General features: G+C 38.3%; 1 protein-coding gene across 3 annotated transcripts in view; it reads left to right on the top strand.

The window, feature by feature from the left end:
• Positions 1-16,171, top strand: part of BIRC6 (baculoviral IAP repeat containing 6) — a 185,713-nt gene that overhangs the window by 26,376 nt on the left and 143,166 nt on the right. For all 3 annotated transcript variants that reach the window (XM_086743675.1, XM_086743674.1, XM_086743673.1), the window contains exons 9-11: positions 2,262-2,320; positions 3,660-5,054; positions 14,245-14,394. In XM_086743675.1, the coding sequence (XP_086599801.1) occupies positions 2,262-2,320; positions 3,660-5,054; positions 14,245-14,394 (1,604 nt within the window). The remainder of the gene's footprint in view (positions 1-2,261; positions 2,321-3,659; positions 5,055-14,244; positions 14,395-16,171) is intronic.

Below are 16,171 nucleotides of genomic sequence, written 5' to 3'. Positions count from 1 at the left end.
GCTTAGTGCCATTCCTACAGTACCGCAGAGCAAATACGGAGCTTGCTCTTCTGAAGAAGGTATGTAGAAATATGGACAACATTAGAGTGTGGGGCCTAACAGCTGCTGAGACCTAGACTTTTACTGTAGCTTTAGAGCTGTAAACTCATTAAGAGTTAAAGAATTAAGCCAGTGTTGTAGTTCAGCCCCGATTGGACCAGACTACGCAGTCTCTCTCTCACTCCCCCCACCTTCTGAGAGAACAGGGAGAGAAAATATAAGGAAAAACGGCTCGAGGTTTGAGATAAGGACAGGGAGAAATCCTTAAAGTTACCGTCACGGGCAAAACAGACTCGACTTGGGGAAAACTATTCATTTATTACTACAAACAGCAGGATAATGAGACAGAGAACAAGATAACCTCCCCCCACCCCTCCCTCTTCCCAAGCTTAACATTATCTCTACTACCTTCCCCCGCCTGAGCGGCACAGGGGGGAAGAGGGAATGGGGGTTGCGGTCAGTTCATCATATGTTGTTCTACGCCGCTGCTTCATGGTCGGGGGAAGAACTCCTCACATTCCTCCCCTGCTCCAGCGTGGGGTCCCTCCCACGGGCCACAGTCCTTCCTGGAACTGCTCCGGCGTGGGTCATCTCTTCCACGGGTGCAGTCTCTCCAGAACAGCTGTCCCAGCGGGCCCTCCACGGGCCACAGCTGCCTTCAGGCATCCACCTCCCCCGGTACGGGGTCCTTCACGGGCTCCAAGTGGATCTCTGCCCCTCCGTGGACCTCCATGGGCTGCAGGGGGGCAACCTGCTCCACCATGGTCGTCACCACAGGCTGCAGGGAAATCTTGGCCAGGAGCCGCATTACTCCTCCCCCTCCTTCTGAACTGACCTTGGCGTCTGCAGCCGTTCCTCACAACAGGCTGGTAGATGTCTCTCAGGATCTTTTTTTACATCTTATTCACTTCTCATCTCCTTTCCACTTCTTGCAGCTGGGCTGGACCGAGTCGGGCCCAGTCGGCTGCCTGGCGAGAGGCCAGAGGGTGAGGCCTGCAAGGCCCATGAGGCCTGCGCCTCCCCCTCTGCGCCTCTGCCCCCGCTCAGCTTCTTCACATCTTCTCTCCTCCTTTTTTTTCTGTTTTCCCATTCTTAAATACGTTATCGCAGAGGCGTTATCACGAGACATTCTGCTACCAATCGGCTCGGCCTTGGCCAGCAGTGGGTCCGCCCTAGGCCTGGCCAAGTCCCCTGAACAAAGGGGAGCGACTTCTAGCAGTTTCCTACAGAAGCTACCACCTTAGGCCCCCCCCTACTAAACAAAACCACAACAGCCAGTTTTAAGAGCTGCTTAAAGAATAGTACAGTCAGTACAATCATGCTGCTCAGAACTAAGCATTTTTCACTTTGCTTAATCTATATGAAATTTACTATCACTTCCCCACTCAAGGGGAAGCTGGATGAGAATGAAAGTATTGAATTGTTGCTGTCTTGTCATGAAGTGAAGATTGATAAGGTTTGAGCCAAGAAAGATCTATTTCTTGTGCGTGAGGAGGAAGCATCCAGTTTATTGAAATTTGGTGATCCGACTACATACTGTGAGTTCTTATACCTAAATCTGCGAAGGCATTACTGTTCTTCCTGTGTGTAAAGAGCCTGCAATAGGGAAGTGTTTCTTATATTGGAAAAGCCAGATGCATAAAATCTTCATATATTCTTAGAACTACTGAAGGGCCTGTTTCTCTTGAAAAGGTATCTTGAACAGAATCTGCTTTTATGAAAAAATGATTTGTGATATTTTTAAAAGCAACACACTGTTCATACACCCTTTCTGTACTAGCTACAAAATCGCCTTGGTAGAACTGAAGATCAGTCTGGCAGCTTCACCTTTCAGAGACTATTTTGAGGAACTTAGAAGAAGATGTCATCAATTTTTAGAGGTTTTGTTTTGTTAGTTTTGTTTTTCTTGGAAAGATTGCTGAGAACTGACTTTCGTTTTCATTCCATTTATATCTGAATTGTTGGGAATACAATAGTAGAATGAGGCAAATGGAAAGCTAGTTTACTGGGTCAATGATGGAGTAAAAAAATCTTTATATTGTTAGTGTTTTTGACCAGCTTATCAATGTATGTACAATGCTGACTAAAAGAAATGCCAGGTTATAATAGACATTGTATTTTTTGTGATTTATAAAAAAAAAAAAGAATAAAAATAAGAATGTGGCTACAGCTTACATGATGTCATTCATGCTTTCCCCTCCCCACCCTGCCTCTGCTCCCAGTGATGACCTACTGGAGGATTCAGACAGTGAAGAGCATTCCAGATCAGAATCTGTAACAGGTAGGTTATATCTGATCCATGTAATAGTTTACAGGTCAGGAGGGAAATTGTTCTTCTCAGGCTTTTAAAAAAGCCCTGTCAAAACCAATAATATTATATTCACTGTATTAGAAAAAAAGGTAAAAGATTGACCTTGGAAGCTGTGCAAGTATTTAAGTCGCTGTTTGTGTGGTGGAGAGATTTCATATAGGAGAAAAGAAAAACTCTACTTTTATTGGTTAATAAATGTCTTATTTGACAACAAACATTGCTTATCTTGCTGTCGATTAAAACACACAAACCAAGTTAAAAGAACTTACTTAGAAAGGGAACAAATTACAGCTGTACAAAACCCTTTAAATTGAGGGGATTGCCAAGAGAGTTCCTGTATCATGAGTGTTTCCCTGTGGGTATGCACTTTGATAGATTATATCTCTTCCCAAATCAAGATTTCATATGGAAGCAGAACACTGCTGTGTGGTGTTCTGGTGTTATTTTCTTAGAGATTGAATCAGAAATTTTTACAAGAGGGAGGATTACATGCTTATTTTCCATAATGCAGTTTATATCTTGGAGTAAGGATCAGCAAGTGGGTAAAAAAGAACATGTGCGTACACACAAGGAAATAGACTTCACATGTAAAAAGGATAAAGTATTAGCAAAGGTGGTGCTCTGTCATTTACGCTTAAGTCACCTCTTAATCCGGATTTGTACGATGTTGTTTGTAATCTTTTAAATATCTGCATTACTTAGTTGAACTCTTCTGATTCGTTGTTATTCTTGCAGTACTGTTTAATTTGATCAGGCTATCTCTTAAGTTTTTTATAGGTTTTGTTTTATAATAGCTTGGAGTTCTTTCTATTAGGTGGTCTGTTACATGATGGGAAGTACCAAGTTTTAGAGTAAAATGACATATTTTTCAACTAAGATTGCAAAATGAATCTGCACAATTGCAGATTTTTTTATAGTACTCCATTGTCTAGGTAGGAAGGGGAATAATATATACCAGAACATGAACTGAGTTGATTAGATTAGTTGGATTTCAGTGTGGTGGTCTAGCCTAAGTAGAATAATTGGTAGAAAGATAATGCTGTTTACTGGGAGACTTGTTACAAAGGCTAATGTCCTGTTCTCTTTGCTTTTGTTGATAAAATTAGGGGAACCATTAGTCTGTATGGAAGGAATATTTCTGGGCTTCTTATTGTTTTTTGACTACCAGATCTTGAACATATGGAATGTTTTAACATATTGAAACTGTAGAGGAGTGACTTTTGCTTAATTATGAGGATAAGTCCATAATGTATGCAATAGGATTCCCTTTTTTTGAACCTATATTATGTTAAACATTTTTGTTTTAAAGGGCATACATCACAAAAAGAAACTATGGAAGTCAGCCTTGATATAACAGCTCTCAGCATTCTTCAGCAACCTGAAAAACTTCAGTGGGAAATTGTTGCAAATGTTCTTGAAGACACGGTTAAGGATCTAGAAGAACTTGGGGCAAATCCCTGTTTGGCCAACTGTAAGAGTGAGAAGATGAAGGAAAAACATCTCGAACAACACAATATTCCCTTTCCTTGTTTATTAGCTGGAGGTCTATTAACATACAAATCACCTGCTACCTCCCCTGTTAGCAGTAACTCTCAGAGGTCACTGGATGGCTTAAGTAGGACTCGAGGTGAGAGTGTCTCGGAACAGGGATCAACTGACAATGAATCCTGCACTAATTCAGAACTGAATTCCCCTCTGGTAAGGAGGACTTTACCTGTGTTGCTGCTATACAGCATTAAGGAGTCTGATGAAAAAGCAGGAAAACTCTTTTCACAGATGAACAATATTATGAGTAAAAGTATACATGATGATGGTTTCACAGTTCCACAGATCATTGAAATGGAACTGGACAGTCAGGAACAGTTGCTGTTACAGGATCCCCCTGTGACTTACATTCAGCAGTTTGCAGATGCTGCAGCCAACTTAACTTCTCCGGACTCGGACAAGTGGAGCTCTATGGTTCCCAAGCCTGGGACTTTGGTTCAGTGCCTGCGTCTGCCAAAGTTTGCAGAGGAGGAGAACCTGTGTGTAGATTCAATCACTCCTTGTGCAGATGGAGTTCATTTGTTAGTAGGACTGCGGACTTGTCCTGTCGAATCTCTGAGTGCAATAAATCAAGTAGAGGCCTTGAATAATTTAAATAAATTAAACTCGGCACTATGTAATAGAAGGAAGGGGGAACTAGAATCAAGCCTTGCTGTAGTGAATGGCACGAGTATTGATGTAATCCAACATGAGTCACCAGCAGATGTACCAACTCCTTTAATAATTCAGCCTGAACAGAGAAGTGTTAGTGGTGGATATCTCGTGCTTTATAAGATGAATTATGCTACTAGAATAGTTACTCTAGAGGAGGAACCGGTAAAAATCCAGCATATCAAAGACCCCCAAGACACAATTACCTCAATGATTTTGCTCCCGCCAGATATATTGGATAATCGAGAGGATGATTGTGAGGAGCCTATAGAGGAAATACAGTTAACTTCTAAAAATGGCAGTGGGAGAGAGAGAAGATCTGAGATCTCTACTCTTGGGCACCTGGTAATAACTACTCAGGGAGGATATGTAAAAATACTAGATCTTTCGAACTTTGAAATTCTGGCCAAAGTGGAGCCACCTAAAAAAGAGGGCACTGAGGAACCAGATACGTTTGTCTCTGTCATATACTGTTCGGGCACAGACAGATTATGTGCGTGCACCAAAGGTAAGACTTTTCTTTAAAATTTTATTTTTTGAATGCTTGGTTTGACTGTATTTGGATAATATATTAAGCAATGTTAGAATCTAAGTTCCAAAATAGTAATAGGCAAATAACATTGAATTTATGTGCAGTGTAATTCTGTTCTAGGAAGCATGGATTTTAGTTAGTTCTTAATTTTAAAGATAGATTTTGATCTCTAAAATGGGAATAACTCTTGGGTATGTCCAGTGTACTGGTAAATTTGCTCTTGTAGAGGCACAGATTTTCTTAGATCCAAAACAAATAAAAGTAATTCTTGTGTGTAATTATTTCTGTGCTAGAGATTTGAGTTTCAGAAAAATGTCTTCTGTCTGTAATCGGTGATATTCAAGAGGGTAGCAAAGATAATGCTTTTACACCTTATTCCAGTGGTCAGTTTATCTTCTTTCAGATAGGCCTGCTGGTTCTGCTTCAGCCTTTTGCAATTGGGATTACACGTTCTTGAGTATAAGAGCCAGATTATCCATGCAGGATTGTTAAAATCCTTTTCAAAATGAACACACACGTTTTGGGGGAAGGGGGCAAGTAGGAGAGGAGTATAACTCAAGTCCAAGCAACTGCTACTTTATAGAAGTCCCTAAACCGCCACACATCTCCCACTTCCTTATGCCATACTGGGGCAGTGGAAGCAGCTCTCTGGCTGTCATCCAGCTGAGTTCCTCCATGCACCAATGTCTCATTTCGTTCTCCTGCACTTGAATGCAGATCTGGTGGAAACGCTTAGCCTCTCAGAGGAGCTAAGTTGATGGGATGGTTCACGCATTACAAATTAACTCCCACTAGTGTCGTGTTGAACTTTATCTCTACTAGAAGAATTTAAATTCACACATTTCCTCCTTTCGTAGTGGTGGTGTGTTGATTACACAGTCCTCCCTATGAGTGGTTGTTAAACTCAAGTCAGGTTTACCTGTTATTTCCAACAGATAAAGTCAAGCTTACTGTAAAAATCTCATGTCTGTTAAGGGCCCTGTGTTTATCACTTACCTAGCAAGAGTTTTGTCAGTGGAGATTTTAGATTTGCTTTTTTAGTATGGATGAAAACATCACATGTTAGCAACTAGCATTTATGTTCGCAGGTTCCTGTTGGAAACATTCATGTCTACTAAATTGTTCTCTTTTAGTAAATGCTTTTGAGAAATTGTCTGTTATTTATTTGATAATGCATGCTTTTTCCTAGCTAAAATGGAACTCTAATTGAAAGATTAATTGCCTTTGAAAACTGTTAGTATATCATATGCATGTCATAATGTTTTTACCTATGCTTTGCTCATCAAACTGCAATCTCATTTATAAAAACTGAAACCTTGCTAAGGTTTTTTCCTGCAGAATTATACTATTATTAACTTCTTTCTTACATCAAATCTATTCTGTCTTTCTTGTGTTTTAAGATTAATGATAACAGTTAAAGGGCTAACTGTTACTGTGCGTGGTACTTTCCCGTCCAGTATTAGCATGTATGGTGATTATAGTCTTGTAGCATTTAGTATTACCCAAACCTGTTTTGGGACTTTGAATGTAAGATACAAAGGTCTGTTGAGTTCGGAACATTTATTTTGTGTGTGTAGGAGTATTTGTCTCTTCTAGATAACCACCACCTCTGTTACTGACTGGAGAATACTTCATCTTCCTCATCACACATCATTCTGCTTTTTCAGTAAATACCTCTGCGTTTTTTCCTCTCTGAGAGTCTTAGAATGTCCATCTAGTAATTTATAAATAGTTTTGCTATGGCTTTTTTTGTTCTGCTACTTTTAAGATGACCAGGATTTTATTTTTTTTCTTCTATAGTCCTGTAGGTATCTCTCTGCCCTCAAATTTCCTCTTTTGAATGGATACTCTGAGAACTCTTCCTTTTTTTTTTTTTTTTTTTTAATCCATTGATTATTCTTATCTTTCATTTACACCCGCGGCACCTTGGAACTTGATTTTCTGCTCTGCAACCAGATTAGAATGAACTTCAGAATTCATTGTTTTCATTGGCTAAATGTCTTTAGAAGCTTTCAATGTCTATTCCTTTTCTAACGTTTCAGTCATTTCTCCTGGTATAATGTTTCTCACTTTTGAGAAATTAAGCCCAAAGCCATCATAAATGTTTAGGAACCAATATCCATTAGAAGTCTGCATTTCAGGGTCTGATACTAGATAGGTCTGAAGCTTCGAAGTCCTAATCTTTATGCCTAAATATGAAGCTTTGTAAAGAATTACTTAATAGTAAATGTTTATAAAAACTGTACTGCATAAAATTCAGGAGTACTAAAAGAAAAAGTTAATTTAAAAGCTCAACTGTTAATATAACATTTTTTATCCTATATCTTACTTGAATAACTTGATGTAAGGAATAGGTTTTGCATAATTTTTGTTGTGTTCAATTGTAGTCATGCTTTAATCTTTCTGCTGTAAGTGGGTAAAATTTGCTTACTTATCTACTAGGTGACTGAAGATTTTTTTTTTTTATTTTTTTAAATTGTTGTTATTTTTTCTTAAATGTCATTTTCTTAGACTTCTTCCAAAATCACTTTGAGGTCTTTGCTCCTCTATAGTTACTTCTGTGTATGAGATGGTGCCTGCAGTCAAATAATCTTAGACAGATATGTGTTGAAAGTAGAAAAGCTGTATTCACTGGTGTGTTCAACGTTAGTCCTTCTCACAAGTAGCTTCTAGTGCAAAGACCTAAGTGAAAATGTTAAGTAGAAGATGTGGAACCTACATGCACTGGAAGTGCTTGGATGTTGTTGGAAAACTGTTCAAGAATATAATCCAAGCAGTAGATTCTTTCCTGTTTACTTGCATGGATGGTGGGAGTAGGCAAAGTGGTACTTCACTCTCTGAAAGCTTTGGATGCAGAATGACCTTTTTCTTCTGCTGCTTCTGCTTGTTGACATTATTTTAACTGGTAGATCATATAATTTTTCCCATAGCTGCTTTTAAGATATAACTGAAAAGAAATCTCTGTGTGAATAGGTGTTTCGGGTTTTCAGTGGCTTTATATAAGGATGTTTTAGACCTGCGTTTGACATCATCCATCCTTGTGAGTTGGGAATAATTATTCTTTTCCCACTTCAAAATGTTATTTCTTGGTGTCAATTTCAATTGCTTCTCAGTTTCTGCAAGGTTTACCTGGAGTTGACCCCTGGGGGGAAGCATGCAAGTATGTTCTTGATTCCAGTTCTGGTAGGCAAACATAGTGGACTTTAATCCCTTTGTGTTTGGCTTTCTTCCCTTCCCCTTGGCCAAGGTAGATGATAGTTAATATTCCTCTTGGTATGCTTTGTGTGTTATCATATGGGAGTTTTAAATGTTTTGTCTTGAGTCATTAATATTAAACAGTTTAAATTCTGCTTTTGTAGCATCCAGAACAAGTAAATTCTTTATTATAAAACTATCCAGTAGGCTGACAGGTATTGTTTTTGAATAGGGTTACAGCTGTAGGGAGATCTTTTGATGATGTTTAAAGCCTATTATCTGGTGTTTAAGAGGATGAGATATAGTTCGTTTTGAATGCATAAATTTCCAGAGCTACAGTTGTCACAACCTTCTTTGTATCTCAGTTTTCATCTAATTATATTTATTTTTTTAATTTACAGTTCTACCAAAAATTACTGAAGAAAATTATGTGAAGTGTGTGTTCTACTTCTTCTTTTGTTGGGCTTGTTTCGGATTTTTTCCTTAGTTTAGCTACTTAGCTGTGTTTGCCATTCGGACAGTTTTGTTGAACTTTGCTTTAGAATATGGAACGAGGTGGAAAAATGGCCATATCTGCAATGTTCCTTTTTTATTTAACATAAAGGTGGAAACCTCTGCTTGTATTTTATTTTGGCAGTTTTGAAAATTCTACATACTTGTGTTTCTGGGAGTATTCTTTTAAAAGATCATTAAGAATTGCCAATTTTCTGTCTTTCACTGCTAGTGATGTTCTCCCTTGTCAAGTTGCAGGCTTCAGTGTCTGAAACTCTAAATAAGTATTACTGAGCAGGAACATGAGGTGGCATTTCAAACAAATACTACAAGAAGTGGCAATGTTCATGGTGTTGTGATGAAGCAGGTACTTCCCTGCCAGACTGTCTGATTGAGTAGGTGTTAAAATCTGTATGATCTTGAGTGCTCGAGTTCCTTCTAGAGATTGAAGCATTCCTAGATTGTGCTCACCTGAAATTCACGATCTAGTTCTTTCAGAAATCTAGTTTTTAAATGTCTGTGTTGAATGAAGGTTTTACAGTAAATAATATCCCTATTGAGTCCTGTTGAAAATGCTAGTATTTGTTTTTGCATTACATCTAGCAAAAAATTTCTCAACAGAAAGTCAATTTGATTTTTAAGAAGTGGTTCTTCAGTAGTTCCCTAAATTAATTTAGTTATATTTTCAGTTTAATTGTTGTTTGGAAGTAGTTTGAGGAAAAACAGGGAGGAAAAAATAAGTTTTTCTACTTGTTTTCATCTTAAGAAAGAAGAACTGTAGTACTTTTTCTTTCTAGTGGTTCTTTTTTTCTGCTTATATTGCTTTAGAGCCAACAGACAAAAAGGCACAGCTCCAACTGAAGTTCCATAATCAGCTTCTTATACATAGCGATTCCTAGATCATGTTGGATCAGTTCTTTTCTATATTGTCTGTTTCTGAATTAGTCAGAGTTGGAAGCTGTAAAAAAAAACAACAAACGCTGAATGTAACCCATCATGTACATTTTTATCTTACTGATTGTTTTACACTTTCATTTATGAGCACTTTTTTCTTTAGGTGTCTGTTTTGTCATTATTCTTTTTTTTTTTTAATGTTCTTTTCTGCAGTGTTACATTATAACAAGAGTTTCTCTAGTCACTCCCCTTTGTTAGAGAAAGTGGTTTTTTTCAGACTGGAGTTTGATAAGTTGAAAGTTGAGTTGCTAATATTTCTTATTGCAAGCCTGGCAGAACCGGATGACACTTTCATATATTTGAGAATTGTTTCCCCAAATCTTGTACCTTTCAATTATAACAGATTTCTTCCTCTTGAGTTTTATATAGTGTATTAATTACTCTCTGTAGCTTTTTTTCTGGTTTTGTTTGGGTATCTTATTTTATCTCTTCTGTGTCATTAAGCCTTGTCAGACTTGTATACATTGTATATATTTGATGTTCAGGAATCAACTTAGTGGTTTCAATTTTCTGCCTTCCTAGGCAATGGAGTCTAATGGGATTGAGGAGAGGTCGAGTTTTTTCCACATCTGATTTAATGCTGGAAGTGGTACTGAAAAATCATCTTCAACTTGGGATCAATTACACTTTCCCATTCAGAAGTAGAGTGCTGATCAGCCTGTTCTCAAAGATGGAGACTGAATGGCCTACTCACAAAATTTCTTCTACTACATGCTATCCTTGATGATGTTGGTTTTTTTTTTCCTAGTATTTAGCCTGTATCATCTTTGCTGATTGGACTCATTACTATCCTTTATGAACATAGCAAAGAGATTCCTTCAGAAAAGGAGGAGAATACAGAGTTTATTTAGGTATTATCCTCCAACCACTTATTTTCTTAAGCTGAATATCTCCAATCCTTTTAAACTTTCCTCTGGAGCTTTGGAAGAAGAAAACCCCTTACTTGCTCTTCCCAAAGGACCTGCTCAAGTCGGTCCACATGATTCTTGATGAGATATCCAAAACTAGGCCCAGTAATCATGGAGATGTCTTTAAATGGAACAGAATTCCTTAGCAGCTCTGCAGTCTGTACATACCATGTGTGCGTATACACAGTGGGATGTTTACACTTTTCAGCAGGAAATTGAATCAGGTTTATCTTCTGACTCACAAGTGCCTCTTGTACGGAACTGCTGGCTAGCTGACTTTTCTTCATCCCGTAATAGTGCATTTAATTATTTCTTGGTAGGTGTAGTAACTTTCACTTGTCTCTATTCAATTGCATTCTATTTTTTCATAAGCTGGGATGGAATTTTACAGCTGAAGTCTTCAAGAATAGTATAAATTCTCTTGGAGTGAAGTTTTGGGAAGCTTTCTTGAGGACATTTTTCCGTTGTTCTGAACTAGTATGTTTAGAGCTAACCCTTTATCTACAGCCCAGTGGTGAGACGAAGAGGACTGTAAGTCAGTTATGGATAGTATCCTGTGGTATGGCTTTGTTTTCTTAATTCTTTTAACTGTTCATGTATTGTTCAACTATGTCCTTGTGTTGTGATTTGCTATCAACAATTCTTCCAGACTCCTGCCAGAGTGCAGGATTTGTTCACAATACTGAATATTTCACCAAATTGGCTTTGACTACCGTGGTCTAGCCTCTGACATGTTCTCTAACTTGTGCTAGTGCTGCTCTCCTGGAACGGATGACTGTTTTGCCAGAAGGAAGTTTGGAGTTTACTTGGATGGATTTATGATTCTTATGGTCTGTTTGTATAACCCACCAGGTTCTTGAGTCCAAGCAAATAACGAATTTTAAATATAATTCAGAATTACATTAACAGTGTTTCGAATGTGCTACCTGTTATTTTCGAGACGTGTAATTACGCAGCTTTCCAATTATTCTCCTTTGTGATCACTGAGTCAGTGTCAATTTTCATATCTTCTTGGTAGTGCAACAGAAGCATTTATCTCCTCTGTCAAAGTGATGTAAGCAGAGAAGTCTTCAGAAAAACTACTTAAAATGTTTCCTACCTGGCTAGAATTAGAAAGCACCAGATGAGTCACTGTTTCAGCCTAGTAGTGTGTACCATGAGCCAGTAGTAGCACCAAAAAAAAAAAAGGCAAACAGCATTAACTTTTACACAGGGTTGTCTTTTGGGTTTTTTGGGGTTTCGTTGTTGTTGGTTTGGGTTTTTTTTGTTGTTGTTATTGGCTTTTTTTTTTTTTTTTCCTGGCACTCAACTATAGGAACTATGGTATCTTTGAAACAAATAATTCAGCATGCATCGTCAGAAGATTATCTTTGGATGTTCTAGGAGGACAAAGGCCTCTTGTGATACAGAAGCAAAGCCATCTGACAGGGTTTTGGAAAGCATGCATAGGCAGTAATAATTTTACAGACTAATACTGTGTAACTAAAGTTAATTATAAACTTATTTACAGAAGCTTTTTAAAAACAAATATGAGACAGTGAGATATTTCAAATTTAGCACAGAATTTTTATTGGAAAAGTGCTAGAGTCTTTCAGGAATGCAGGGATTGTGACTCTGTTCCTCTTGTAGTATGGATAAAATTGTAAGGGTTTTCTTGTTTTACTGATATTAATTAGTGACAGAAACAGAGAAACTTGATTTGAGTACCAAGGTCTTGTTTCTTTAAAACCAAATGCTACCCACCATCTACAGAATAATTGAGACCTTGGCATAACTTTCCCTTAGAAAAACCCACAACTTTCTGAAGTTCTTCAGCATTTCTCCTGCTGGGAGCCATAAAAATTGCAGATGATGCAAATCAGTATGTTGGATTCCATTGCATGAGGGTGTATTTTATTTCCAGAGTGGGAGATTATCTGATTTTGATTGTCGAGATCATTCTGATCATTTATCTTTGAGCAGTAAACAGAACGGGAAACAAACTCAGATTTGGTTTATTACGGAATGAAACTGTCAAGATCTGTGTTTTCTAATGTGTCCCTAATTTTCTTTGTGGAATATTGCTCATTTGTGAGCTGATTAATTTCAAGGAAACTCATTATAAGTGTTATTTGCTAGAACCACTTTGTTTCCTGTCCAGTCCTGGGATCTACTTGGGCTGTACTGTTTTGCACCATGGGTGGGTGGGCTGGGGCTGAAAGAGGGGCGGTACAGGCTTCTGAGTGACTGAATCTCAGTGAGAAGGGCCCCACCAACAAACAGCTTAATGGTTTAATGGAATAGTTGTTTTAATAATATGGAATAAAAAGAGGAATGTAGATAGTGAGAGAATCTGACATCCTGTCAGACGCTGGGAGCCCTGCTTTTGTGCAATATCACCCAGACCCCAGGTGGATTTTCCCGCAGCATACTGTGCGGATCCTGTCCAAGGAGAGGTTCTTCCTTTTGGTCATTTGAGCTATTATTTTCCTCTTTTTATTCTGTCTTGTTAAAACAGCTGTTTTATTAAGCCATTTGTTGTCAGACCTTTCTTACTGAGATCCAGAGAAAAAACCCTGTACCACCTCTCTCTATGCCTCTCATGCATCTTCTCCCTGTGCCTTTCACAGGCTTGCCCTCTGCCTCGCTGTGCCTCTACTCTGTTTCATTCCCCTCACAGTGCAGAACATGGACCTGCTGGTTATGTTTTTATCTTGGGTTTTTATTACATGTATTATCTCAAGTTTGTTTGATTTGAATTACCTGGATAATTTGCATAACAGAGTTTGTCATAGCATTAGTCAGGTACTGAAGGACAGTCTGTAATCAATTTTCAGAAAAATGATGGAAGGCATACCCTAGGAGTTTCCCCTCCGTTTAAATCCTGCTAATTAGGGTTTTTGTAACTTCTGAAACTGTTAACAACCCTTCCTCTCCCCGCCACCTTATGTAAAATTGAGCATTCCTTCTCAGTGACTTTTCTGTAAATGACAGAATTCACCTATGTATCTCTGTACTGGTGAACAGTGGGCAACTTCCTTGAATCATTTCAAGCTTCCATCAAAACACTGTCTGTTGAAAATTTTGGACTTGCTCTTCTGACTTTTGACCTGATCAGTGTTGTAATTCCAGGTTTAATAAAATAATGTGAAGAGCTCTTTAGTTAGGGGAGTTCAGTGGGGAAGTGATTTTTGAATTCTCAAATATTGAAGTTTAAAAGAAAGTTTATGCAACCTGTACAGATGAGATAGTGTAGGCCTTTAATTGATGTGATGGAATATTTTATGTTTAGAAGCATGATCTAGATTATGGACAGTGTCATAAAAGTTACAATTTTGAGTTTCTATTGAGGTTTCCTTAGTAAATTACCTTCTAACCTCCCTCCCCCCTAATTTATTTTTTTTCCTCCCTTTGATGCCGCTCACAATTGAAGTCAGTATTTTTATAGTTCTGTTTTGCATGTGAAAAAATTTGTAGTGAAAGCAAAATGAGTATTCCTGTGTAGTCTTACTGGTTTCAGGTCCTACATAATTACTGTAATAATTGTGTAGCACTTCAACTGCAAGCCTATCTTGTGAGTTGAGTGTAGCTGTATGCCTGTCTAAACTTTCCTCTTTTGTTGTCTGTCATGATTTTAGGTGGAGAACTTCATTTCCTTCAGATTGGAGGGACCTGTGATGACATAGATGAAACCGATATACTTGTAGATGGATCCCTTTCCAAAAGCGTAGAACAGTCATCAGAAGGCACCAAGCCCTTATCTAACCCTTCTAGTCCAGGCATTACAGGTAAATCGCACAAGTTTAAACGTATCGTAAGTAAAAATGCTTTTGTAATTTATGAAAGTTGCATGTTTAGGTAATTTTGAGTTTTTTTATAGCATACTGTTTTACACTCTTTTGTTGCCTGAAGTTGGAGTTTTGTAGTTGCTGTATGTCTATCAGTGGTTGTGTACAAACATAACACTTTGACAGTACCTAGTTAAAAAAACAAACAAAAAAACAAACCACACAACTTTTCTATGACGGATTGTTTTTCCAATCTCTACGTGTTATTTTAAATGTGGCAGGCAGGGAAAACCAGGTAATTGTGCAGACACTGAGTTTCCCTTGTAGTTTAAATAACCTTGAGCTCTTTATTTGGAATTAAAATAATATGTTCATTATGTAAAATGGCCTTAAAATTTCATGCAGAAGCTGTGTGGCTCTACTTAGTAGAACTGTACAAAACATGTATTCAGCAGGTGTTGCACACAGTGAAACTGATGCTCTCAATACTTGAAGCAGTGCAGATGCTGTCGATAAATTAAGTTTACTATGTGAACTCTTGCATTTTTGCTTTCAGCAGTTTGTCTAGGTTGAACTATGCTCAAATTCTGCTGTCACTTACCTGCTGATTTCCTTCCTGGAAAGGTTGTCTGCTCTTGGACAGCAAGAAATAATTGTTTTTAATTGTCCATATTCCATTTTCACCCAAGACGTCATATTTAGATCTTGTCTTTGCTGCTCATATACCAGTCCTGCCACCCGTCTGCTGCCTTTTGTAGTATCCTGGCCTACTTAGATAAAATAAGGAGTTGGGTGACAGGGTTCTTCCTTTTGTAGTCAGGTAGGAGAACAACTTGAGAGGGTCCTCCTGCTTGTAAGGGACAACAGTGAGTATGCAGGTTATGGGAGCTCCTGTGTGGGCCTCTCAATGTTTTTCTTAGCCCTCATCAAAGATGCGTTACGATCAATAACTTGCTACTGAAACTTAACAACAAATCTAATTTCACTAAGCCTGAGGAAGATTTGAGTCGTGCTGAGGTTTTTATACTGTGTGTGTGTGTGTATATATATATAGTCTTGCTTTGAGTTTTAAAGGGAATTGTGTATGAGAGCTGTGAAACTATCATTACCTGCGATTGTTGAAGATAGAGACACAAAGCATAATTATTTTAGTTGGATTGGAGTTTGGAGGTTTTGGTCATGTCTATTGGGACAGAAATAGGGATATACTGGGAATAGATGACCTAGAATGTAAAATACAAGAACAAACAATATAAAGCATGAAGATAAAGCATTGATACAGTGGAAGTAAACCATTCAGAGAAGTTATGTTAATTTTGTGTGTGCCTGTGTGTGGTGGAGGGTGTCTTTTCCTGCCCCTACAGAGGGCAAAAAAAGCTGGGAGAGGACTGAGTGGCAGTACAGGGACCTTTTTGGATCGTGACATCTTTGTTGTCAACAGCCTACTTGCTGTCTTTCTCCCCAAACCCCTGCTTGCTGCCGGCCTTGTAAACACTTTCAGTTGTGCTGTTTGTATGACTGCTGATTTTACTCCACAAGAGGCGATCAAAAGAGGAAAGAAAAGATGCTTTTTGTCCTAAGATTATCTGTAAGCATCAGTACAGCAGTTGCTGTCATCTTCTCTGCTTTGAGGACTGAATTTCTCCTGCTTCTCCTCTTTTTCACCAAAGGAGCCATTCCTGAAGTTCGAAAACTGCTAGGTAATAAACCATTGTACATATGTGAGGGAAAGAAGTCTGTGGCTTTCTTCTGCACCTTTCTCCTTCTGCTAATGGCA

This window comes from Chlamydotis macqueenii, chromosome 3 (assembly GCF_036417535.1).
Source record: "Chlamydotis macqueenii isolate bChlMac1 chromosome 3, bChlMac1.mat, whole genome shotgun sequence".
Taxonomy (NCBI): Eukaryota; Metazoa; Chordata; class Aves; order Otidiformes; family Otididae; genus Chlamydotis; species Chlamydotis macqueenii.
Note: the sequence above shows the minus strand (reverse complement) of the source record. Positions and strands in the feature narration are given on the sequence as shown.